This window comes from Phalacrocorax carbo, chromosome 27, assembly GCF_963921805.1.
Source record: "Phalacrocorax carbo chromosome 27, bPhaCar2.1, whole genome shotgun sequence".
In the NCBI taxonomy this organism is placed as follows: domain Eukaryota; kingdom Metazoa; phylum Chordata; class Aves; order Suliformes; family Phalacrocoracidae; genus Phalacrocorax; species Phalacrocorax carbo.
The window spans coordinates 2,444,281-2,468,122 of record NC_087539.1 but is presented as its reverse complement, the minus strand read 5'-3'; the positions used below and the strand labels follow the sequence as shown (position 1 = coordinate 2,468,122).

The following is a 23,842-nucleotide window of genomic DNA, read 5'->3' as shown; positions in this document are numbered from 1 at the left end:
ATGCGTCCGTGCAAGGCTGCACTGAGCCGTGTGCTGCAGCCGTGCAACGCAGCCGTGCAACACAGCCGTGAAATGCGTCCGTGCAAGGCTGCACTGAGCCGTGCCATGCAGCTGTGCGTGGCTGCAGCCAGCCACACTCTGCATCTCTGCCCTGCACCGCTGAGACTGGCACCGCCAGCCCCGGCCTGGCCTGGCCTCTGTAGGCTGAGCTGAGCCCAGATGAGCTGAGCTGGGCTCAGCCGAGCCGGGCCGAGCCAAGCTGGGCTGAGCTGAGCCAGACTGAGCCGAGCTGAGCCGGGCTGAGCTGAGCTGGGCTGAGCCAGGCCAAGCTGAGCTAGGCCAAGCCTAGCCTAGCCGACCTGAGCTGAGCCGAGCAGGACCAAACCGAGCCTGGCTGAGCTGAGGTGAGCTGAGCCAGGCCAAGCCGAGCCAAGCTGAGCTGGGCCGAGCCTGGCCGAGCCGGGCTGAGAGGTGCCGAGTCCGACCAGGCGCAGCCGAGCGGCTCCGAAGGCGGCCCCTCGAGCACTGGGCTCAGGTTCGGGCCCCTCGGGACAAGAAGGGCCTGGAGGGGCTGGAGCGTGTCCAGAGAAGGGCAGCGGGGCTGGGGCAGGGTCTGGAGCACAAGTGTGCTGGGGGGCGGCTGAGGGGGCTGGGGTGGGACGACCCGGCCTCGAGCCGCGCCGGGGAGCCGTAGGTCGGATTTTGGGCCCGATCCCTGCCCGCGAGCGCTGGCCGGCCCCGCGGGGGTCAACGCCGTGGGGCTGGGGGCCCCGGTTTGGGGGTGCTGGCGGGGCTGGGTTAGCGCTGGGGGTCCATGAGCTTAAGGGTCTCTTCTGACCTAAATGATTCTGTGATTCTATAGACGCCCCACAGACACCCCATGCAGGGCCCTATAGGCACCACTGACCTGTAGGTGCCCCCCAGACTCCCTGCGAGGGGCCCTGCAGGCGCCTCCACCCCACAGACGCCCTATAGACACCCCACAGACACCCCAGACAGGGCCTTACAGGCACTGCTGCTACACAAATACCCTATGGAAACCCCATAGACACCCCATACGGGGCTCTATAGGCACCTCCACCCCACAGACACCCTATAGACACCCCATAGATTCCCTGCGAGGGCCCTATAGGCACCACTGCCCCACAAACACTCTATAAGTACCCACAGACGCCCCAGACAGGGCCTTATAGGCACTGCTGCTACACAGATGCCCTATAGACACCCCACAGACAGCCCGTGCGGGGCTCTATAGGCACCTCCGCCCCACAGACCCCCCTACAGACCCCCCACAGCCCCCCCAAGGTTGGGGGCAAAGGTGACAGAGAGGGGAAAGGTCACGGCGAGGGGGGCGGGGAGAGCGGGGCCCGCGTCACGTGACGCGGGCCAAGATGGCGGCGCCCGCGGCTGGGGCCGGGCGGAAGCGGAAGTGGGGAGGTGCCGGCGCGAGCGGCTGCGGCCCCCGCTGAGGGGCAGGTGGGGAGGGGGGCGTCTGCGGGGCCTATGGGGGCCGTATGGGGTCTGGGGGGGGGGGTTGTGGGTCCTATAGGGGCCGTATGGGGCCTATAGGGGCCTGTGGGGGGGTGTCTATGGGGCCTATAGGGGCCGTATGGCCCGCGGCTGTAGGGTCCCCGAGGGGGGGGTCCTGTGGGCCCCGGGGCTGTGGGGGGCAGGTGGGGGGGTCTGGGGGGATCTATTGAGCCTGTGGGGGCTGTATAGGGCTGGGAGGGTTATGGGGGGCTCTGTGGCCTATGGGGCCGTGTGGGGCCGGGGTCACTATCGGGGGTCTGGAGGGATCGGGGGACATGTGGGGCTGGAGGGCCCGCGGCTGTGGGGTCCCCGAGAGGGGTCCTGTGGGCCCCCAGGCTGGTGGGGGGGTCGGTGGGGGATCTATGGGACCTATTGGGGATGTGTGGGGCCAGAGGCCCCGTGGCTGTGGGGTCCCCAAGAGGGGTCCTGTGGGCCCCGGGGCTGGGTGTGTGTTGGTGGGGGATCTTTGTGGCACATGGGGGGCCGGGGGGGCCTTTGGGGACCCTATGGGGCAGGGAGGGTGTAGGGGCTGTGCTGTGGGGGTGTGTGTGGGAGGTACTGCGGGGGGGTTATATGGGGCAGGGGTGTTATGGGACAGGGAGGTACTGGCGGGGGGGAATACAGGGCAGGGCGGGGGGTGTGTATAGGGCAGGACTGAGGGGGTACCTCAAGGGGGATGTATGGGGATGTATAGGGATGTGTGGGGGCTGAGGGGGGGGGGAGCTGGGGGAGCCCCTCGGTGGGGAGGGGCTGTGGGGACAGGAGGGTGATGGGGGCGGGGGGGTCAGCGGGGGCTGATGACACCAGAGGCACTTTTTGGGTTGAGCTGGGTGGGCTGGTTGGGGGCCACACTCCCCCCGGACCACCACCCCCCAACACGCAGCCCCTCTAAACCCCCCTTCTCCCCCCGCACAGGACCCCCGCAGCCCCTCTCGCCGCCGGCGATGCCGATGACCCCCCCTCCACCATGCTCCTCGCCTCCTACGCCGCCTGCGCCCTCCTCCTGGCCGCCTGCCTGGCGCTGGAGCTGGCCGCCTGCCGCTCCCGGCCCCCCGCCGCCCCCCACCACGCCAACCCGGCCTTCCGCCGCTTCCAGCGCGGCTACTACCGCGTCTACCTGCCGGCCCTGGCCGCCGACTGGCTGCAGGGACCCTACCTCTACAAACTCTACCAGCACTACCGCTTCCTGGAGGGACAGATCGCCATCCTCTACGTCTGCGGCTTCGCCTCCAGCGTCCTTTTCGGGTTGGTTTCTTCTTCTTTGGTCGATCGATTAGGTCGGAAGAAATCCTGCGTTCTTTTTTCCTTGACCTACTCGGTTTGTTGTTTGGTTAAACTCTCCCGGGATTACCTGGTGCTGGCGGTGGGGAGGGTTTTAGGGGGTTTATCCACGGCCTTGCTCTTCTCCGCCTTCGAGGCGTGGTACGTCCACGAGCACGTGGAACGCTATGATTTTCCGACCGAGTGGATCGCCGTCACCTTTTCCCGAGCGGCTTTTTGGAACAACGTCATCGCCGTGGGGGCCGGCGGGACGGCCGATTTCTTCGCCGAGTGGTTGGGGTTGGGCCCGGTGGCTCCGTTCATGGTCTCCATCCCCCTCCTGGTGCTGTCGGGGGTCTTCGCCGTAAAAAATTGGGATGAAAACTACGGGAAGAAACGAGCTTTCTCCAAAACCTGCGGCGACGGTTTGAAGTGCCTCCTCTCCGACCGCCGCGTCCTTCTCCTGGGCACCATCCAGGCTTTGTTTGAAAGCGTCGTCTACATCTTCATCTTCCTCTGGACGCCCGTCCTGGATCCCCACGGCGCTCCCTTGGGCATCGTTTTCTCCAGTTTCATGGCCGCCAGCATGCTGGGCTCCTCGCTTTACCGCCTGGCCGTCTCCAAGAGGTACCACCTCCAGCCCGTCCACCTCCTCTCCCTCGCCGTCCTCCTCATCTTCTTCTCCCTCTTCATGCTCACCTTCTCCACCAACCCCGGCCAGGAGAACCCCGCCGAGTCCTTCCTCGCCTTCCTCCTCATCGAACTCTCCTGCGGGCTCTACTTCCCAGCCATGGGTTTCCTCCGACGGAAAGTGATACCGGAGAAAGACCGTTTGGGGGTGATGAACTGGTTTCGCCTCCCTCTAAACTTACTGGCTTGTCTGGGTTTACTGGTCCTCCACGACAGCGACCGGCGGACGGGCACCAGGAGCATGTTCGGCGCCTGCGCGGCCGTGGCGCTGCTGGCGCTGCTGGCCGTCGGCCGCCTCTTCGCCCTGAGCCGCCGCGACGCCGAGCTCCGCCTGCCCGCCACGCCGGGACAGGCCGAGGACGCCGCGCCCGAGCCGTGACGGGGGTCCCCGACGCCGGCGTCGCCCCCTCCCCGGCCCCGGGGGGACCCGCTGCTACGGGGTGAGTGGCCGTGGGTGGCCGGTGACCCCCAAAACATCCTCAGCTCCGCGGCGGGGCCAGAACCGCGCGGGGAGGCGGATTGTCTTTTTTTTTTAATGAAAAAACCCCAAAATAAAAGGTTTTTCTGCAGATTCCCACCCCCCTCCACGCCGTTTTTGGGGGGAATCTGCCAAAGATTGGGGGGAAGCTTCGAATCTGCCCCCCACCCGCCCCGCCCGGGGGTCTGCAGATGTGCAGATTGCACACTGGAACCTCGTCATGAGCGGCGGCGCGCGGAGCCACGCGCGCACGGTTGTTCCTGGGGGGGGTTTTCTGTGCACGCCCAGCGCTCGTGTTGCACAATCGTCCCTCGTGCGTGGGGGGGAGGGGTTTCTGTTGCACCGACACGTGGCCGTCCTGCTCCGTGCAGAGCCGTGGCCCCGCGCCTCGTGGCACGCTGGTCCCTGCACGCCCGGGGCACAGGCGTCCTTGCACGCCCGCTCCTCATTGCACAGGTGTCCTTGCTCACTCACTCTCTGTTGCACTGGCATCTTTGCACACTCACCCCCCGTTGCACAGGCGTCCTTGCACACTCACCCCCCATGCACAGGTGTCCTTGCACACTCACCCCCCATTGCACAGGTGTCCTTGGCACATTCACTCCCCACTGCACTGGCGTCCTTGCAGACTCACCCCCATTGCACAGGTGTCCTTGCACACTCACTCCCCACTGCACTGGCATCCTTGCACACTCACCCCCAATTGCACAGGTGTCCTTGCACACTCACCCCCCATTGCATAGGTGTCCTTGCACACTCGCTCCCTGTTGTTCAGGCTTCCTCACACACTCACTCCCCTTTGCACAGGTGTCCTTGCACGCCCACTCCCCATTGCACAGGTGTCCTTGCACACCCACTCCCTGTTGTTCAGGCGTCCTTGCACACTCACTCCCCATTGCACAGGTGTCCTTGCACACCCAATCCCTGTTGTTCAGGCATCCTTGCACACTCACTCCCCGTTGCACAGGTGTCCTTGCACGCCCACTCCCCATTGCACAGGCATCCTTGCACACTCCCCGTTGCACAGGTGTCCTTGTACACCCACTCCCCACTGCACAGGCATCCTTGCACACCCTAAAGCTGTTGCACTGGTCCCTGCACAGCATCCCCCCGTTGCACACTCCCTGTGCCCACACCATGGCCCTGCTCCATGGGGGTCCCTGCACACCCACCCCCATTGCGGGGGGGTCCCCACACACCATTCCGGATTTACACCCGCCCCCCCACCACAGGGCCCGGCCCCGGGGTCCCACTGGCGAACGTCAGCTCCGAGGGAAGGTTTCCAGTTCCTCTTGGGTCGGTTCTCGGGTGCCCCCGGGGAGGGACCCCTGCCCCAGCTGGCGCCCCCCACCCGCACCCCTCCCACCCATCACCCAGCCCCCGAGTCCGGCCCCTCCGTTGCGGTCGGTGGGCTCCTGGGTTCCCGCGGGGATTTACTTCCCGGTGCCCCTTGCCTTCGTCCCGCACCCATCGGCCCGATCCTGCGAGTTCTGTGGGTGCAGCGGGAGCTTTCCCGGCTGCTTCGGGTTCGGGCACGCTGGGGGCTGCAACTCCGGGGGCTGCAACTCCCGCGGCTGCAACTCCAGGGGCTGCAACCCCGGGGGCTGCAACTCCCGCGGCTGCAACTCCAGGGGCTGCAACCCCGGGGGCTGCAACTCCCACGGCTGCAACTCCGGGGGCTGCAATTCCTGCGGCCTCAGCTGTGGCCTCACTGGGGCAGAGCAGAGGGGGAGGAGAACCCCCCTCGCCCTGCTGGCCACACGCCTTTCAATGCCCCCCAGGGCACCGCTGGCCCCCTCGGCCCCACGGGCCCGGTGCTGGCTCAGGGTCACCTCGCTGCCCCCCAGCACCCCCAGGACCCTCTCGGCAGAGCCGCGCCCCGGCCGGTCACCCCAACCTGTGCCGGTGCGGGGGGCTGTCCCTCCCCACGGGCAGGACCCCTCACCAGCCCCTATTGCAAGGGGGGACCTTGTGCACCTGCGCCTGTTGCACGGGGTTCCTTCACACCCCCACCTGTTGCCGGGGGGTCCCCGCACACCACTCCCCATTGCACGAGCGTCCTTGCACACCCGCAGCCGTAGCAGGGGGGTGTCCCGGCGCACCCGCGCCTTTGCAGGGTGCGGACCTCTCACACCGTGGGAGCTGCGTGGGAACCGGGGGCGGCCTTGAGGCCGCTCAGCAGGAGCCAAAACACCCCGGCGGGATCAGAGACGGGCTGTTTTGCTCCCAAACCCAAGGCTGCTGCCGAGATAAATAACTGTCCTGGCCAGAGCAGTAAAGGGGGGTCCTGCACAACCACCCACCATCACACAGGGGTCCCCCACAACCACCCTCATTGCATGGGGGTCCTGCACAACCACCCCCATCACACAGGGGTCCCCCACAACCACCCCCACCACAGGAGGGTCCTGCACAATCACCCCCATCGCACAGGGGTCCCCCACAACCACCCCCACCACAGGAGGGTCCTGTACAACCACCCCCATCACACAGGGGTCCCCCACAACCACCCCCACCACACGAGGGTCCTGCACAATCACCCCCATCGCACAGGGGTCCCCCACAACCACCCCCACCACACGAGGGTCCTGCACAACCACCCCCATCACACAGGGGTCCCCCACAACCACCCCCACCACACGAGGGTCCTGCACAACCACCCCCATCACACAGGGGTCCCCCACAACCACCCCCACCACACGAGGGTCCCGCACAATCACCCCCATCGCACAGGGGACCCCGTGCACCTGCCCCCCATTACACAGGGGTCCCCGCACAATTGTCACCATTGCACGGGGAGGAGCTTGCACAACGGCTCCCATTGCACGAGGGTTCCCGTGCACCCACCCGTCACCGCAGAGGCGTCCCCGCACACTGACCCCCACGGCACGGGGGTCCCCGCACAGCGGCCGCCATTGCACGGGGCGACGTGCGCATGCGCACCCCGGGCAGGCGGACTACAACTCCCGGCGTGCCCCGCGCGGGAGGTCCCGGCGGAGCCGCGCGCTGATTGGCTGCGGAGGACATTTGAACGGGGCGCGCGGCGGGGCCTGCACCCAACGGCGAAGCAGCGGCACCGGCACCGTGAGTCTGAGGGGCTGCGGACGCGGGGGGCGGCCGCGGACCCCCGGAGGGGCCCGGGAGTGGGGTGTGTGCCCTTGGGGCGGGGGGCTGAGTGCCCCGGGGGGGCGGGGAGTGGGGCTGGGGGGGGGCTGTGTGCCCTGTGTGGGGGGCGGGAGTGGGGATTGGAGGAGGCTCTGTGGGGCTGGGAGCGGCTGTGTGCCCCGTGGGGGGGCGGGGAGTGGGGCTGGGGGGGGCAAGGAGTGAAGCTGGGGGGGCTGAGTGCCCTGAGGGGGGGCCAGGAGTGAGGTTGGGGGGGTCAAGGAGCAGGGCTGGGGGGGCTGTGTGCCTTAGCAAGGGCTGGGAGTGAGGCTATGGGTCCTGGGTAGACTGGGCAGTGGGGCTGGGGGCTCCCACAGGGCTGAAAAATGGTGTGGTGGGGGGCTATGAGCACTGGGGTCTGGGGAGTGGGGCTAGGGAGGGCTGTGTGCCCTAGAGGGGCTGGGGAGTGGGGCCTGAGTAGACTGCCGTCCCCCAGGGATCTGGGGAGTGGGGGTCTGAGCACTGGGGGGGACTGGCAAGTGGGGCTTGGAGTTGCTTGCCAGCCTGTGGGGGGGCTGCAGGTCCAGAGAGGGTGCTGGGAGCTGTGGGGGTCCCACACCTTTGCCTGCCCACCCCAGTCTGCCCAGTTGCCAGTCCGGTGTCACACATGAAGAACCTCAAAGGAGCTGATTTTGCCCCCCAGCTGGACAGCCAGGAGGGCATAGAGAAGCTGCTCCTCGAGCTGAAGGTGAGCTGGGGACTGAGGGGCTCTGCTGCGGCACCATGGGGCAGGGTGACCCTCCCCCGAGGGCCCTGGGCTGGGTGCCGGGGGTCTGACACCCTCCCCTGCCCAGAAACACCTCTTACCCTTCCAGGGCAATGCCAGCCAGGCCTCCCGGCTGCGGAAAAGCCAGGTCTGCGACAAAGTCCTGCGGCTGTGTGTCGAGCGGATGGCCGAGCCGGGGGGCTCGCCGGCACTTGCCGCCAGCGTGGCAGCCGCAGCCGAGGCAGCGTGCCAGGGCTACCTGAGCGCCGCGCCGCAGCCCGCTCCTCTCTACCTGGAGAAGATCCTCTACCACCTGCTGAGGAACATGGCCGGCCGCGGGAGCGGCGGTGCCTGCTGGAGGGTGGCCGACCTCCTCCGTGCCCGGCTGCTGACCTACCGCCCCGGCCAGGCACCCTCCAAGGACTTCGCGGCCATCGCCTACAGCAGCTTCAGCGTGCTCTGGAGAGGGGCCGACACGCTGGCCGAGCCCGACTGGCCGCAGGAGGAGGGTAGAGCCGTCCTCTTGGCCCGTCTGCGAGCCCTGCGCTTCCTCCTGCTGCTGGAGGTGGACGAGGAGGCCTTGCTGCCGCTGCAGCCCCCCTTCTTCACCTCCCAGACAGCACAGCAGGCAGCTGCCACTGCCGCCTTGTACGAAGCCCAGCAGGCGCCATCCTTGGCTTTCCTCAGCCAGCAGCTCGGGGACTGCTTGCTTGCGACTCTGCGAAGGGAGGCGGCGGAGCCCCCCACCCTCCAGCAATCCCTCTGCTTCTTCGAGCTCACCCTGGAGCAGTGCCGGCATCTCTGCAAGCGCGGCCAGTACAGGGAGGCGGAGGAGGCAGTAGAGGATGCGAGGGGCTTCCTGGGGGCCACCGGCAGCTCCGCAAAATCTTTTGGTGACCCGCTGTCCCTCCTGGAGGCCGGGGTTCAGCTGAGCCGGGTGTTGGCCAAGAGCACCGGTCCTGCGGGGCCACCCTTATCCCAGGCCGCGGCGGCTCTCGGGGCGGCAGCGGAGGCCTCGGAGCGGTTCCTCAGGGTGCTGGCTGAGAGCTGCCAGTTCACCGTCTCCTCCCTCGGCGAGTACGTGAAGAGGAGCAAGCAGCAGCTCTTTGGCCGGGAGGACGTGCTTGGCCTCTGTGCCTTCACGGAGGGGCACTGCCGTGTCCTCCAGCGGCTGCTGGAGAGGGTAAGGCTGGGGCTGAGAGTGGGTCGACCACGTAACGTGGTTGATCAGAGCCTCTGTGAGTAGCTGGAGGGTTCGTAACCCTGCTGCGGGCTCGGTGCTCCCCTTAATGCATCAGCAGTGTGTCCCTCTCTGGTGTCCCTGGCTGCCGGCAGTGCTCGGTGCTGCCCTGGCCCCACGAAAGCTGCTTCCCTTCCCTCCATAGGTTCCTCCTGATGGTGTCAAAGAGAAGCTCATGGTGAAGCAGGTGCTCTACCGCAGCCTCCAGCTCTTCGCCAGCATGACCTACGACGCCTTCCAGTGCTCCCAGGTACCACCAGTGGAGGGGATGGTCCCTGGCACTGGGGGTGGGCGAGACCCTCGTGGTGCTGGGTGTCTTCTCCCATCAGAGGTGGTGGCACATTGGTGGGGTTGGAAGGGGCTGCTCACGCCACCCCGGGGAGGTTCTGCGGGGGCTGTGGGTCGCTGGTGGCCTCTTGCCGGCCATCCTCTCCCTCTCCCTGGAGCCGTTGCAGGCGGCGGGCTGGCTGGGTCTGGAGCGGCTGACGGCGGGCTGCAGGGCGAGCGTGGTGTGGATGCTGGAGGCACTGGAGGGGCTCCCCGAGAGCGAGCGAGCCAAGTACCTCGACATCACCGGTCAGTGCCGTGACAGGTGGGACCAAACCCAGCTCCTCGGCCCTGTCTCAGGTCGAATGCGGTGGCAGAGCTCAGTGTCCGTGACCTGAGGGGGTTCTCTGCCACGCAGAGTATGTGGCTGGTGGGGCCAGGGCAGAGGGTGACCGTCCCTGGCTGGGTAAGGAGAGGGAGGGGTCGTTCTCTCTCCATCGTGTCTTTAATATCTGGGTTTCCCTTGCGGCAGTGCTGTGCACGTTCAAGCTGGCCTACATCTTCTACAACCAGAACCTTCATGAGGAGGCCAGCTCTGTCAGCGAGCTCTTCTGCAAGGGGCTGGAGATGGCGGATGCCTACGCGTGTCCAGAGATCCCCCCGGAGAGGGTAAGGGCTTGTCTGATGCTCCTGGCAGAAACGGGGCTGAACTGAACGTGGTCCTGGTGCCAGGGGAGCAAAGGAGAGGACGGGACCAGCTTTTTGCTGCTAGAACAACCCCAATTCCCTGCTCTGAGACCTCCCCTTCGCCCAGGCGGGAGAGGGGGCTGCGGTACGGGTCGAGGGAGGCGGGGAGTTTGCTCCCACATAGCGCTGAAGCCGTTTCTCTGTGCTTTCCCCCGCAGCTGCACAAATGTTTCAGGCTGCAGGTGGAAAGCTACCGCAAGCTGGGGCGGCTGGAGAGAGCCCTGGCGTGTGTGGTGCAGTGGCTGGCTGCGCTGCGGGGCCGGATCGGCGAGCTGCTGGCGGAGCCCGTCTCCTTCTGGGTCAGAGTCAAAATGGATGCCGTGAAACAGGGGGCCGAGGAGTTACGGTTGCGGTAAGACCTGGAAGGCTGCCTGGTGCGTGGGGGGTGGATGTTTTGAAAGCTGCGCTTCCCAAGCTGGTAAAATGAGGCTGTTTCTCCTTGCGAGGCGTGCTCGGCTCCGCTGCGCTCTGTGCAGAGCCCCTCTACATCTCTCTCCCCCCCAGGACCCTCAAGGAAGGCTTGGAGGGGCACAACCTGGACGCAGACACCTTGGTGACCGTCCTCTTTGCGGAGTTGAAGGCCTACAAGACCATCCGAGCCGACACGGGGCAGGAACGCTACAACGTCCTCTGCGACCTGCTGGAGATCTGCTCGGAGGAGAGCGGCCGCCTGCACGAGCGAGCCGTCGGCTTGACAGAGCTGGCCCAGGTCTTGTGCTACCGCAGCTACGCCCAGCAGACGGACTGGTGGGTGGACGCTGGCGCACCAGGATCACCTCCTTGTGTCCTTCAAAGCCCCCCAGGAGCATTTAAAGGTCCTCAGGGGGTGTTTTGAGGATCTGGAGTGTTATTGCTCTGGCCGTTTACTCTGTTAAGGGTGCTGGGCTGTATCTGTCCCTCCCTTTAAGGTGCCCCAGGGGTTTTGGGGGCAGAAGGCTGTTTCTAATCCCTCTGTCTGGCAGCTCCTCCCTGGACTCTATCTGTGAAGCCTTGCGGCTGCTCGAGTTGGTGCCCCGGAGCGCCCAGAACCGGGACCAGCTCCTCGATGACCAGGCGCAGGCTCTGCTCTGGCTCTACATCTGCACCCTGGAGTCCAAGCTGGAGAAGGTGGGTGGCGGCGGCAGAGGGGGAGCTGTGGGATGCCGAAACGCGTCCCAATCTGGAAATGCCATGGGGGCTTCGTGTGCGTGGCGGGTGCCCTCCTCAGCCCTGCCACCAACACCCAGCTCTGCACTGGGGCCACCAAGAGCCACCCAGACCCTGCTGGAAACCCCGTGGTGGCTCTTAACGTGCGTCGCTGCTGCCTTCTCCCCCGCTGCAGAGCACAGAGAGGGAGCAGAGAGCCAAAGCCCAGGGGCTGAAGAACCTGGATGACTTTGAGCCCAACGACCTCAACTACGAAGGCAGGCTGCTGGAGGACAGGTTCCTGTACAATGGCATCTCCTTCAACCTGGCGACAGAGACCGGTGAGGACGCTGGCGGGTTTGGGCTCTTGAAGAGGCTCTTTGGGCGCGCCTGGTTTCGGGTCAGGGTGTCTCAGACCCGTGGTACGCCCTCAGCTCTGTCCAAAAGCCTGGACGACGCCTTTGCCTTGTGGAAGCAGCTCCTGGCGACGCCGGGCGTCCCGGCCGTGCGCAGCCCCGAGCAGACTGTCGCCTCCCTGCACCTCCTGGCAGCTCTCTACAAGCTGATGGCCAAGGTAACGCTGCTGGGGAGGTGGCCGGCGGGATGGCAGCTTCCCCAGGCACGCAGGGTCTCTCTGAGGTGGTCTCTGACTGTACCTTTGGGGGGGGTTCCTGCCCCCTAGCCCTTGCAAGCCATGGAGAGCTACCTCCTGGTCAGAGCCCTGTGCAGCGCGCTCGGGGACAGCCTGGGCACGGCCGGAGCCCTGTGCCAGGTCACCAAGCTGCTTTTCCGCCTGGAGTGCCCCAGCTATGCCCAGGTAAGTCTGGCAGGGAGGGAAGGGCCGGCAGGGTGAGCTTGGCCGATCCCTGAGGCCGCAGCCCTCACGCCGGCCCGTTGGTTTCCAGCTTTTCCTGGAGGAGACGGAGTCCTGCCTGCAGAAATCCGACAGCAGCGACGATTCCTACCTGCTGCTGCAGCAAACCTGCCTCCTGCTCCGCAGCCAGCTGTGCTGCGTCAATGACCGGGTAAGGCTGCTAAAGCCCTTTTTCCACCTCAGAAGTAGTGTTAGAGGGTAAGAGGAGACTGCGGCAGCTCTGTCTGGCTATCTCAGTGCCTCTCACCAGGGACCTTGGGCAGGGAGACGCCCTGGACCTCAAATGGTGACTCTTTTTCTCCCTCTGCAGATTGAAGAGGGTCTTACCCTGTTGCTGGGGGTGCTCCAGAACCCGGCTCTGCAAAAAATCACGAGGGTCTGGTACCTGCTGCGAGCCCACGTCCTTCAGCTGGTGGCCGTCTACCTGAGCCTTCCCCCCGCCCGCCTCTCGCCAGAGCTCCAGCAGTGGATCGTGGTGCAGGGTGAGTTGCCGGGGGATGTTTAAAACCCTCCCAGTGAGCACCAGGGTGACAGGGCCTGTGGCCGAAGCTCCGTGCAAACATCTGACCCCTGGGTTTTTCCAAACCAGCCCGTTTGGGGCAAGGAGAGGGAATTTTGGGGAGTTGCTCTGCACTGGGGCTGGGGGGGAGGGTCTTGAGTGGGGCTGATACCCACAACCGCCCTCGTGCAGGGTGGAAGACACCTGAGACGGCTCTCGCCGAAGCCCACAAGCTCTTCCGCAGCATCATCATCCTCCTGATGGGCAGCGACGTGCTGGGCTGTCAGACAACAGCATCCGACGTCCAGTTTGTGGATTACGGTGAGCCGGTTGTTCGTGGGGACCGAAACCCACCCCTTTCCCCGGCCAGTGGGGCTCCCTGCCTGCCTCTCCAGGAGGAGCAGCTCCGCTCACCTTCCCTGTCACCCCTCGCAGGGGACAACCTGCTGCTGAAGTGGCAAGTGCTGGCTGACTTGTTGGCCTGCTCGGAGCACCTGGTGGCTCTGCTCAGCAGGTTGGAGGTGGTGTGTAAAGCTAAAGCCTTCTGCTTGGAGGCCGTCAAGCTGGCCATGAGACTGCAAGCCTTCCAGTGGTGAGTTGCCTGAGGGGTGGGGGACAGGCTGGCCGCGGGCTCCCGGGGATGCTCGGTTAGGGCTGAGCCGCCCTGCGGCCGCCGGGGACGTTGGTGCCCGGCAAGGTGTGTGCCTGGCAAAATTACGGAGGTGATTCGGGGAGGTATTGAGGAAACAGCCGAAAGGCGACGCAGGCGCTGCCCCGGCCAGCACGGGCTCACGAGGGGAAAGTCCTGCTCAACAGACGTGGTTTCCCCCTGTGACAAGGTCACCCACGTGAGTGACCAAGGGAAGCCAGTCGACGGGATCTTTCTGGATTTCAGTAAAGCTGTCGCTGCCGTCTCCCGGCCTCCTCCGGGGCGCAGCGTCCAGCACCCGGCCGGCTACACGCGGGGTGCAGGGGGTGAGCGCCGGCCGCGCGTCGGGCTCGGAGGGTTGGAGCAAGCGGGGTTACATCGGGCGGGCGGGGGTCGCCCCGGGGCCAGCGCTCCTCCGGGTCCCCGTAAACGCTTGGGCGCGGGGCTGGGAGGGACCCGGCCCCTCGGCGACGCAGGGTCGGGAGGAGCTGCGGGCGCTCCCGAGGGCGGCCAGGGCCTGCGGAGGGGTCGAGGCGAAGTGGGGAGCCGGGCAGCCGCCGACCCTGCGGGGGTCAGCAGGGCCAAGGGCTGGGCTTTGCCCCTGGGGCAGGGCCCCCCTGGCCGTGCGGGGAGGCGGGGGTGCGGGGAGGCGGGGGTGCGGGGGGCTGGGGTGCGGGGAGGCGGGGGTGCGGGGAGGCGGGGGTGCAGGGGGCTGGGGTGCAGGGAGGCGGGGGTGCAGGGGGCTGGGGTGCGGGGAGGCGGGGGTGCGGGGAGGCGGGGGTGCAGGGGGCTGGGGTGCGGGGAGGCAGGGGTGCAGGGGGCTGGGGTGCGGGGAGGCGGGGGTGCAGGGGGCTGGGGTGCGGGGAGGCGGGGGTGCGGGGGGCTGGGGTGCGGGGAGGCGGGGGTGCGGGGGGCTGGGGTGCGGGGAGGCGGGGGTGCGGGGGGCTGGGGAGCAGGGGGCTGCCTGTGCGGGGAGGCGGGGGTGCAGGGGGCTGGGGTGCGGGGAGGCGGGGGTGCAGGGGGCTGGGGTGCAGGGGGCTGGGGAGCAGCTCTGCAGAGGGACCTGGGGGTTCTGGCCGACGGCAAGTTGAACATGGGCCAGCCGTGCCCTGGGGGGCACCGAGCCCCGCATCGCAGCCGGGCGAGGGGGGGATTGTCCCGCTCTGCCCCGCGCTGGGGCGGCCTCACCTCGAGCGCTGCGGGCAGCGTTGGGTGCCACAGGGCGTAGGATATCAATGATATAAAGGATATATGGAATATAAAGGGTATAAAGCTACTGGAGAGTGTCCAGAGGAGGCCACGGAGCTGGGGAAGGGTTTAGAGGGGAAACCGTACGAGGGGCGGCTGGAGTCCCTGGGTTTGTTCAGCTGGAGCAGAGGAGGCCGAGGGCAGCCTCATGGGCTCTGCAGCCCCCTCCCGAGGGCAGGAGGAGGGGCAGGGCTGGTCTCTGCTCTCTGGTGCCCAACGCCAGGCCCCGAGGGAACGGCAGGGAGATGTGCCAGGGGAGGGTTAGGCTGGGCATTAGGAGAAGGTCCTTCCCCCAGAGGGTGGTGGGGCCCTGGCACAGGCTCCCCAGGGAGGCATCGCGGCACCAGCCTGGCGATATTCCAGAAGCGCTTGGCCAAGGCCCTCAGAGACACGGTGTGAATTTGGGGTGTCCTGTGCAGGGCCGGGGGCTGGGCTCGATGGTCCCTGCGGGTCCCTCCCAGCTCAGGGCACCCTGTGGTTCTATAATTCAGCTTGCCAGGCCGGGCGTGAGCTCGCTCCTCGCTGCCCACCTGCCTCCCTCCCGCTCGGCCCTGGGGATGGAGCGATGGCTGCTGTGGTTGGGGCTCTGAGGGCTGTTTTCCCCCCAGGAGCACTACCTTCCTGGTGTTGAAGGCCCAGCTGGAGCTACAGCAGAGCGAGCTGGAGCTGAGCCACTTTGACCTCCATCAGGCTCTCTTCCTCCTGGAGTCTGACACCGGTGAGTCCCCGCTCCGGGCTCAGAGGAGAGGAGTGGGGGCGCTGAGGTGAGCCCCACACCCAAGCAGTGCCAGGGACGACCCCTTTTGCGCCCACTTTTGGGCTGGGGTGAAAGATCTGCCTTGCGCCCATCCCCATCGCCCAGGAGGGTGCAGAGGTGGGCGGGTGACTCTGAGCCATGTCTCCGCTTGTCAAGCGACTCCTCCAGCTGATAAAGGTGTAGCTGGGGAAAGCAGAAGTGTCGGGTCCAGCTTCCCACGCCCCTCGGGCCGGCTGCGGCGGGAGGGCTGTGCGGGGACGATGCCAAAATAACCCTCCCCTCTGCCTGCAGAACTTAAAGTCAGCAAGAAGCAGAAAGGCCAGACAAAAATCCTGCTCAGGAAGGGCAAATGTGAGGGCAAGAAGCCACAGGACCCCTCCACTGAGCCCCCGGGGGAAGAGGAAGCTTTCCTGAATGGCCCCGCGATGGAGTTTGTGGCCACGGTGAGTGGGCTGGAGAAGGCGGATGCTCTCACCGCCTCACCGGAGCTGAAGCGCGAGAAGAGGAGGAGACTGGCCTTCCTCACACACCCGGCAGCCTGCCCGTGCTGCCTCTGCTCCGACCTGGCCCTCTCGGCCGTCTGCCTGCGCTGGCTCCTCTCCTGCGCCCAGGGCGAGCTGGCAGCGGGCGCCGTGGCCGAGGGGCTGCGTCTGATCCGTGCCGTGCTGCCGCGCTGCACCGCCGTGGCCACCCGCTTCGCCGCTGTGCTGCGAGACAAGCTGCGGGGCGGCTCCGGCGGCCGGGACCTGCCTGCGCTGGAGCTGCTGCACGATCTGGTGGCCACCGGCTATGCCACGTTGGCCCTTCAGAGCCTGGCCAGCCCCCAGCTGGCGGAGGAGCTGCAGGAGGAGCTGGAGACGGGGCTGACCTTCCTAGCGTCCTGCAGACCCCACCTGCCCAGCCTGGAGGTCTCCAGGGCCAGCCTGCTGCTCGCCAAAGCCGTGGCCGCCGTTTGCCGCCTGGCCTCCGGGCGCGGCGACTCCATGGATGGCGTTTTTGCCGGCTCTTGGTCTTTGCGGCTGCCCACGCCGCCTCCGGCAGAGCCCAAAGCGGCGGCCGTCCCCCAGACCTTCAAAACGGACAAGGCTCAACCCCAAAGGCGCAAAAACAAGCTGGCGTTGGCCCCCGCCGCCCCCAAACCCAGAGCGAAGAAGAGCCAGCGAGCGAAGGCCCCGGCTGCGCGGAACACGGACGATGTCTTTGCCCCGGGTGACTTGGACAGCGAGGTGCCCCCCATAGTCATCCGCCCGGTGACGGTGCCCTGCACCCCGCGCCAGAAAGCCTGTCCCCGCACCAGGGCGCACGCAGCCCCCGGCCCCAGGACTCCCTTCACCATCTTCAGTGAATCCTCCCCACCGGCTGGCAAGTCCCGGCTCCTGCGAGCGCCCAAGGCTTTGGGGAGAGTCAAGTCTCGCCTAAAAGTGAGTGGGGAGGGAGGCGAGGGGCGGCCCGGGGCGCCCGGTACCAGCCCCAACCCCCCCTGTCCTCCTTCAGGTGCTGTTCAGCGATGACAGTGACGTGGAGGATCCTGAGGTGGGGCTGACCCCCACACCTACCTACAAGACATCCTGCGCCCGCAAAGCTCTGTCCCCCAAATCCCTGGGGTCCCAGGCGAGCTCGCCGGGGTGCGGTGCCCAGCCCCGGAGAGGGCGGCCGGGCACCCGCCGAGCCACGGCCGCGGAGAAGAGGGAGCGGGTGACCCGCAGGGCTCCCGGCAAGAGAGTGGAGGAGGAGCGGGAGCTTCTGAGGGCCATTGAGGAAGAGGAGAATGTGGAGAAAGAGCTTGAGATCAGCTTCAAGGTCTTGCAGGTCTCTGAGGAAGAGGAGGGAGCCCTAGGTGAGTTGGGCTATGCCGGGGATTGGGGGTGGTCTCGCCTTCACGCACCCCTAAGCAGCTGCGTGGGGCCGGCCCCACCGCTGCCGCCAGTCCCAGGAACGAGGCGCCTCGTCCCTCCCCGCAGGCAGGAGACGGCTGCCTCGCCGCGGGCAGAAGGGTGCGGAGGGGGAGCACGAGGTCCTGCGCCAAGAGGACGTCCTGGCAGCGCAGCGGCCGGGCAGTGGGGACCCCCTGCGCCTGGAGGGGACCCTCTCCTCCGCCCTGCCCGCGGCTGGCGGTGAGCACCCGGCACGGCGTGGGTGGGGAGGTTTTGGTGCTGGGGGGCTCTGGGGGGAGAAAGCGAAAGGTAGCCTGTCGGTGAGGTCGGTGGCACCTCTGCAAAAGAGATATTTAAACGGGTGAAACCCACTGTATGGGCAGAGGGCAAAACAGCTGAGGAGGGAGAGGGGCTCCTCCCCGGCGCTGGGGGAAGGAGTTTTAATTTTTGTCTCTCTCATGCAATCATGGGATGGGTTGGGTGGGAAGGGACCTTCTGAGCCCAACCCCCCGCAGGGAGCAGGGACATCTTTACCTAGATCGGGTCGCTCAGGGCCCCGTCCAGCCTGGCCTTGGATGTGTCCAGGGATGGACCATCGACCACCTCGCTGGGCAACCCGTCCCAGTGTTCCCCCACCCTCGCTCTGAAACATTTCTTCCTTATATCTGGTCTAAATCTTCCCTCTTTTTAGTTGAAAACCGCTTGTCCTATCGCTGCAGGCCCTGCTAAAAAGTGTCCCCATCTTTCTTACAAGCCCCCTTCGTATATTGATCCTGCCCCCGGGGTTTTGCTGCTTTGTCCCTTCCAGAGGTCTCCTCGCTGGACGCAGCCCGTGAGCTCCTGAAAGACGCCTTCAACTCGATCAGCCACTGCCCTCCCAGTGCGCTCTACAGCCAGCTCTGCCAGGTGCTGGCTCTGGCCGTGGGGAACCAGGACCCGCTCTGCACCGCGTACCTGCTCTCCGAGTCGGTCTCCGTCACCCCCCGCCATCAGCTGCTCAGCGTCATCCACAGGAAGATTCAGTGAGTCCCTCGGGCTCCCCTCCCTGCATCCCCACAGCACCGCAGAGAAGGGGCTCATCCAGCACCACTGGGGCCCTGGAAAAGGTGATTTTTGGGGGGTTGGTTCCCCCTAAATGCCTTTCCCTCCACAGGAAAGAGAAGAAGTCGAGAGGGGACGTGGCCGAGCAGCTCCGCGGGCTCTCCTTGCAGGAGGGGAGCGCTGCCCAGCACAGCCACCACCTCACCGAGCTCGAGAGATTCTTCACGTTCAGCTCCACGGGGCTGGGGGCTGAGGTGCTGGAGGGCTTCCGCAGGCAGCTGCAGCAGATCCCGAGTGGTGAGGGCTGACGTGAGCGCAGGGACCTGGCAGCTCGGCGCCCAGGAGGCTGCCGAGTGACGCACGGTGCCCTTGGCGCTGTCCCTAAGGGGTCTGGGTGTGACTTTCAGGGGTGACCGTGTGCACGTTGACCCTCGCCAGCGTCCAGCCTGCCTCCGTAGGGGACACGCTGCTGCTGACACGGCTGGAGAAGGGCACCGCTCCCGTGACCATCCGCATCCCCACCGCGCTCAACGTGAGGGCAGGGATAGGAGGGGGGCAGCTCAGCCGGGGCTGGCGCTCGAATCACAGCTCCCTTCCTCCTCCAGGTCCCGCTGCGCTCGGTGCTGAGCAACTTCGATGCCATCCAGAAGGAGCAGAAAGAAGCCAACAGCTGCACGGACAAGCAGGAATGGTGGCAGCGCCGGACCGAGCTGGACCGCAGGATGAAGGTGGAGTTAAAACCACCCTGTGCCCTGACGTGGGGCGCCTTTTGGAGAGGGTTGAGGGGTCTGCACTCCCCCAGTGACACTCTGACCTCTTGCAGAGCCTCATCGAGATGCTGGAGACGCAGGTGCTGGGCTGCTGGAGGGCTGCCCTGATCCCCAGCGGCCCCGAGCCCGGTCTGGCAGAGGAAGCCGCCCGCTTGCACCCCCAGCTCTGCCAGTGCGGCTGGAGGGACTCGGATCCCACCCTGCTGCAGGTGCCCGGGCTGGGGCAGGGTTCTGGGGAGCTGAACCCCCGCTTTGCCGCCGCTCACCCTTTCCTCGTCCCCGCAGGTGGTGCTGAACGCTGCTCCCCTCCTCGCCCCCCGCGATGTGCAAGCCCTGGCCTTCGGCCTCTGCCCAGCGCAGCCCCACAAGGCTTGGAGCCTCTTGCAGGAGGCGGTGGAGAAGCGGAGAGCCTGCGCCAAGCAGTCCGGCGGCTCCCTCGTCCTGGTGCTGGATAAGGTGAGACACCCCCCTGCTCCTGCTTCACCCCCTCCTGGCTCTGCTGCCCTCCTGCTCACACCTTCCTCCTCCTCTTCCTCCCAGCACCTGCAGAAGCTGCCCTGGGAGAGCATGGTGTGCCTGAAGGCTGTGCCTGTAACCAGGCTCCCTTCCCTGCGCTTCCTGCTCAGCTACTCCCTGGCACAGAAGGTGAGAGAGGATCAGGGGGACCCTGCGTACCCCCAGCCCTGAGGTTAGAGGGACCCCCCCTCAACCCCTGCGCTGGGCTGAGCCCCCCCGTTGTCTCCCCCCCCCCCTCCAGCGGCAGGCAGGGTCTGTGCTGAGCCGCGGCGTGAACCCCAGCAGCACTTTCTACGTCCTCAACCCGCACAGCAACCTCCTGGGCACTGAGGAGCGATTTCGGGGCTGGTTCGAAAGGTGGGTGGCGATCTCGGGGCTTGGGGGGGGTTGGTCTGTGCCCCCCACCCCTTCTCACCAGCTCTCCCACAGTGAGCCCGGCTGGAAGGGGGTGACGGGAGCCATCCCGAGCCCAGACCAGATGCAGGCAGCCCTCCTGGAGCACGACCTCTACATGTGAGCATCACCCGGGGCTGCTCTGGGGGGGTGGGGGACACCCCGAGGAGGGGTGGGGGAGTACAAAGGCAGCCGGGGCTCACCCTGGGGTGGGGCGGGGGGGTGCTTCTTGCTGTAGTTACGCAGGGCACGGAGCGGGCGCCCGCTTGCTGGACGGACAGACCATCGCCCGGCTGGACTGCCGTGCCGTCACCCTGCTCTTCGGCTGCAGCAGCGCCGCGCTCGCCGTCCGCGGCAGCCTGGAGGGCTCCGGCATCGTCCTCAAGTACATCATGGCCGGCTGGTGAGTTATGGGGGGTGTCTCGGGGGGTGGGGGTGGTGTGTTTGGGGTGGGAACGGGCCTAACACCATCCTCCCTTCCAGCCCCCTCGTCCTGGGGAACCTGTGGGACGTGACGGACCGGGACATCGACCGCTACGCCCAGGCGCTGCTGCAGGGCTGGCTGAGGGGGGGCTCGGGCGCCCCGCTCCTGTCCTACGTCGCCCAGGCGCGCCAAGCCCCCAAACTCAAATACCTCATCGGGGCGGCCCCCGTTGCCTACGGGCTGCCCGTCTGCCTGCAGTGAGGGCTGGGGGGTCCCCGTCCCCACGGGGCGATGGTGGGGGACACAGCGGGGGGGTGGGGGGTGTCTGGGGTTGCAGCTGCTTTAGTTGGGTTTAAGAGAAATGTTTTTATTTGTGTTCTGTGATAATAAAGCTGCTGCCTTTAGACCTGTCCCCCATGTGTGTGAATCCTTCCCTCTCTGACCCCCCTGGTTCCCCCCCCCCCCCCCCCCCATCCTCCCTCTCTGACCACCCCACCCGGTTCCCCCCCCCCCCCCATCCTCCCTCTCTGACCACCCCCGCCGGTTCCCCTCCCCCCCCCCCCATCCTCCCTCTCTGACCACCCCCCCCCGGTTCCCCCCCCATCCTCCCTCTCTGACCCCCCCGGTTCCCCCCCCCTCCTCCCTCTCTGACCACCCCCCCCGGTTCCCCCCTCCCTCTCTGACCACCCCCCCCGGTTCCCCCCTCCCTCTCTGACCACCCCCACCGGTTCCCCCCCCCCATCCTCCCTCTCTGACCACCCCCCCCGGTTCCCCCCCCCCATCCTCCCTCTCTGACCCCCCCGGTTCCCCCCCATCCTCCCTCTCTGCTCCCCATTTGCCTTCTGCCCCCGAGGCTCCTGCCCTCCTCCTCTGCTACTGTCGGTGCCCCAGAGCCCCCAGCCCTTGGGTTTTGGGGTGGGGGGGGACCCCAGGAGTCCCAGGAAGGTGCGGGCCGGGGTCTGCATGGCGGAGCTGGGCTTTAGCCTCTGCCCCTGGGGGGCACCTTGGATCCCCCTTGGGGGGGCGCGGGGCGCTTATTAGGGTCCTACAAAAGGGGTTCCCCTTCCCCCCGCCCCCGAGCGCCGCCGGCCGCCAGGGGGCGCAGTGCGGCGGAGCAGCGAGAGGCGCGGGCGGTGCCAGAGCGTCGCGGCGGAGCAGCGAGAGGCGCGGGCGGTGCCAGAGCGTCGCGGCGGGCCAAGATGGCGCAGACGGTGAATGTGGGGGAGCTGACGCTGCCGCAGCTGGAGCTGCTCAAGGGGCAGCTCGACCAGGTGGGGGGGGCCGGGGGGGCCGGGCCCGCCCGCCTGGGGCTGTGTGTGGTGGGCAGGGGGGCTGTGTGGGGCCAGACTGGGCTGGAAGGGTTTAGGGGGAATATACTGGGCCGGATTGACGGGGGTCTACTGGGCCAGACTGGGCTAGGGGAGGATGTACTGGGCTGGGGAGGAGGTGTGGGGTTAGGCTGGTCTGGTCTGGGGTGTATGTGGGGGGCCAGACTGGTTTGGGGGGACTGGAGAGGGGATATACTGGTCCAGTCCGGGGTGGAGGGACTTGGGGGGTGGAATGTACTGGGCCATACTGGGCTGGGGATGATGTACTGGGCTGGGGGGACTGGGGAATATGTGCGGGGCTAGAGTGGATTGGGGGGGGATTTACTGGACCAGACTGGGCTTGGGGGGGCTGGAGGGAGGATGTGTGGGGCCAGACTGGGCTGGGGCGACTGAGAGTGATGTACTGGACCAAACTGGGCCCTGGGGAACACCAGAGCAGGAACTGGTGGCTGTGGCAGGAGGGTGACACTGGCTTGGGGACACCCCGGGCTCTGGCTGTGGGGCTGCAGCCCCTCTGCGAGGTCTCTCAGGGCCTCCCCGGGCCCCCCTCCCCGCTGACGGGGCCGTGCTCCCTGCCAGGAGGTGGAGTTCCTCTCGTCCTCCATCGCCCAGCTCAAGGTGGTGCAGACCAAGTATGTGGAAGCCAAGGACTGTCTCAACGTCCTCAACAAGAGCAACGAAGGTGAGCTGGGACCCCCCTGTCCCAGCTGGGCCTGGGGGGTGCTGCGCCGAGCCCCCCAAGGCCAGGACCCTCTTCCCCAGCCTTGGCTGCCTCCCAGTATCATCCCTTCCTCCCCAGGGCTGAGACGTACCGAGCCCTGCCCTGAGCAAAGCACCCGCTGTCCCCATGTCAGCTCTTTCTCTGGCACCTCCTGCCTGGCTCAGGGCGGGGCAGGGGGCTGCTGGAGGGGCCCAGATGTTGAGTTGTGGGTTCCCCTCACCCACCTCCCCTTATTTTTTCCACAGGGAAGGACCTGCTGGTGCCGCTCACCAGCTCTGTATCCTTTCCAGCTCCCCGCAGCCCCCCCAAACCCGCTCCCTTCAGGGCTGTTGATGCCGAGCCGGCACCGCTGGCGCGCGGTGGCGCTGGTACCCGGCGTTCCTGCCGGAGCCGCGTAACCCTCCCGGTTCCCCGCTTTCCCTGACACCCCCTCCCAGATGTACGTCCCCGGGAAGCTCTCGGATGTCGAGCGCGTCCTGATCGATGTCGGAACCGGTTACTACGTGGAGAAGGTGAGGGGTGGCGCGCGTGGGGGCCACTGTCAGGTTTGGGGGGCGGCCCGGTGCCTTCCCTGGGGGACCACTCCCCACGTTTGTGCTGTGGAGGCCCCCCTTTTCCCCCCTAACCCACCCTCCCTCCCTCCCTCAGTCAGCAGATGATGCCCGAGACTTTTTCAAGCGGAAAATTGACTTCCTGACCAAGCAGATGGAGAAGATCCAGCCGGCGCTGCAGGAGAAACACGCCATGAAGCAGGGTAAGCGCCCGGCTCCCTCCCCTGCTCTTGGGGGGCCCCCCCAACAGCCCCACCCCCCCCAGACACTCCCCAGCCACCTTCTCTCCCCACAGCCGTGGTGGAAATGATGAGCCAGAAGATCCAGCAGCTCACGGCCCTGGGAGCCGCGCAGGGTGCGACCACTAAGGCGTAGCCTTCGGCCTCGTGGGCCGCTCTCCTCGCCATCGCCACTGGGATGGGAGCGGAGGCCGGAGGGAGCTGTGGGGTGCAGTGCAGCCCCCCCACCACCTCCCAGCTCTCCCAGTCCCGCTTCTCCGGCAGCTCTTCCCCCCTCCCCGGCGGTGCCCGGCAGCACCAGCCCCCCCAGTTTTGTAGGCAGCACCTCGCTGCTGCAGCACGGAATAAATGAGACTTCTCGAAAGGGGGTCCTCTTCGGGGGTGGGGGGGCGGCTTTGCCGCGGTTTGGGGCAGCTTTATCCTGGCAGTCGTGCTGCTTCCTCCATCTCCAGCTCTGAGGGCTCAGCTGGGCCCCCCGAACCCCACCAGTGGGGCTTTTTACCCCCCAATAATCCATGTTCCTCTAGACAGAAGAACTTTATTCCGCGGCCGAGGTCCCGTCCAGCCGCGCTCCCCTCCCCGGCGCGGGGGCAGCCTGGCAGCACCCCCTGGCTTCTACCCTACATGTGTGTGTCCCCCCTCCCCCCAATATATACATCTATAGGGTCCAACTCCTCTGGGAGCTCACGGAGGTCAGCCCATGGCCCCTGGGGCTCACGCAAAGCACAGCGGTGTCCGGTGGGGCTGGGCATC

General features: G+C 66.8%; 3 protein-coding genes across 4 annotated transcripts; all 3 read left to right on the top strand.

Moving 5' to 3' along the window:
• Positions 1-1,386: 1,386 nt before the first annotated feature.
• On the top strand, positions 1,387-4,049 carry MFSD5 (major facilitator superfamily domain containing 5). The gene is made up of 2 exons (XM_064474418.1): positions 1,387-1,476; positions 2,446-4,049. Exon 2 carries the CDS (start codon positions 2,498-2,500, stop codon positions 3,857-3,859), a length of 1,362 nt encoding a protein of 453 aa, XP_064330488.1. The 5' UTR covers positions 1,387-1,476; positions 2,446-2,497; the 3' UTR covers positions 3,860-4,049.
• Positions 4,050-6,962: 2,913 nt separating this feature from the next.
• ESPL1 (extra spindle pole bodies like 1, separase) lies at positions 6,963-20,558 on the top strand. Of its 2 annotated transcripts, none has more exons than XM_064474349.1 (31): positions 6,963-7,042; positions 7,699-7,808; positions 7,936-9,009; positions 9,212-9,316; positions 9,522-9,642; positions 9,866-10,002; positions 10,239-10,432; positions 10,585-10,827; positions 11,043-11,187; positions 11,402-11,546; positions 11,640-11,779; positions 11,888-12,022; positions 12,111-12,230; positions 12,390-12,561; positions 12,771-12,899; positions 13,014-13,170; positions 15,084-15,193; positions 15,524-16,653; positions 16,727-17,069; positions 17,194-17,346; positions 17,915-18,128; positions 18,260-18,444; positions 18,555-18,679; positions 18,753-18,875; positions 18,971-19,126; positions 19,203-19,373; positions 19,458-19,562; positions 19,675-19,790; positions 19,863-19,946; positions 20,065-20,229; positions 20,310-20,558. In XM_064474349.1, exons 2-31 carry the CDS (start codon positions 7,728-7,730, stop codon positions 20,509-20,511), a joined length of 6,480 nt encoding a protein of 2,159 aa, XP_064330419.1. In that variant the 5' UTR covers positions 6,963-7,042; positions 7,699-7,727; the 3' UTR covers positions 20,512-20,558. The 2 variants fall into 2 exon arrangements, with proteins under 2 accessions (XP_064330419.1, XP_064330418.1); XM_064474348.1 differs by having other exon boundaries at positions 9,513-9,642.
• An 839-nt stretch (positions 20,559-21,397) lies between these two features.
• Positions 21,398-23,453, top strand: PFDN5 (prefoldin subunit 5). The gene is made up of 6 exons (XM_064474492.1): positions 21,398-21,521; positions 22,158-22,260; positions 22,545-22,576; positions 22,737-22,811; positions 22,948-23,053; positions 23,146-23,453. Exons 1-6 carry the CDS (start codon positions 21,450-21,452, stop codon positions 23,223-23,225), a joined length of 468 nt encoding a protein of 155 aa, XP_064330562.1. The 5' UTR covers positions 21,398-21,449; the 3' UTR covers positions 23,226-23,453.
• The last annotated feature ends 389 nt before the right edge of the window (positions 23,454-23,842 follow it).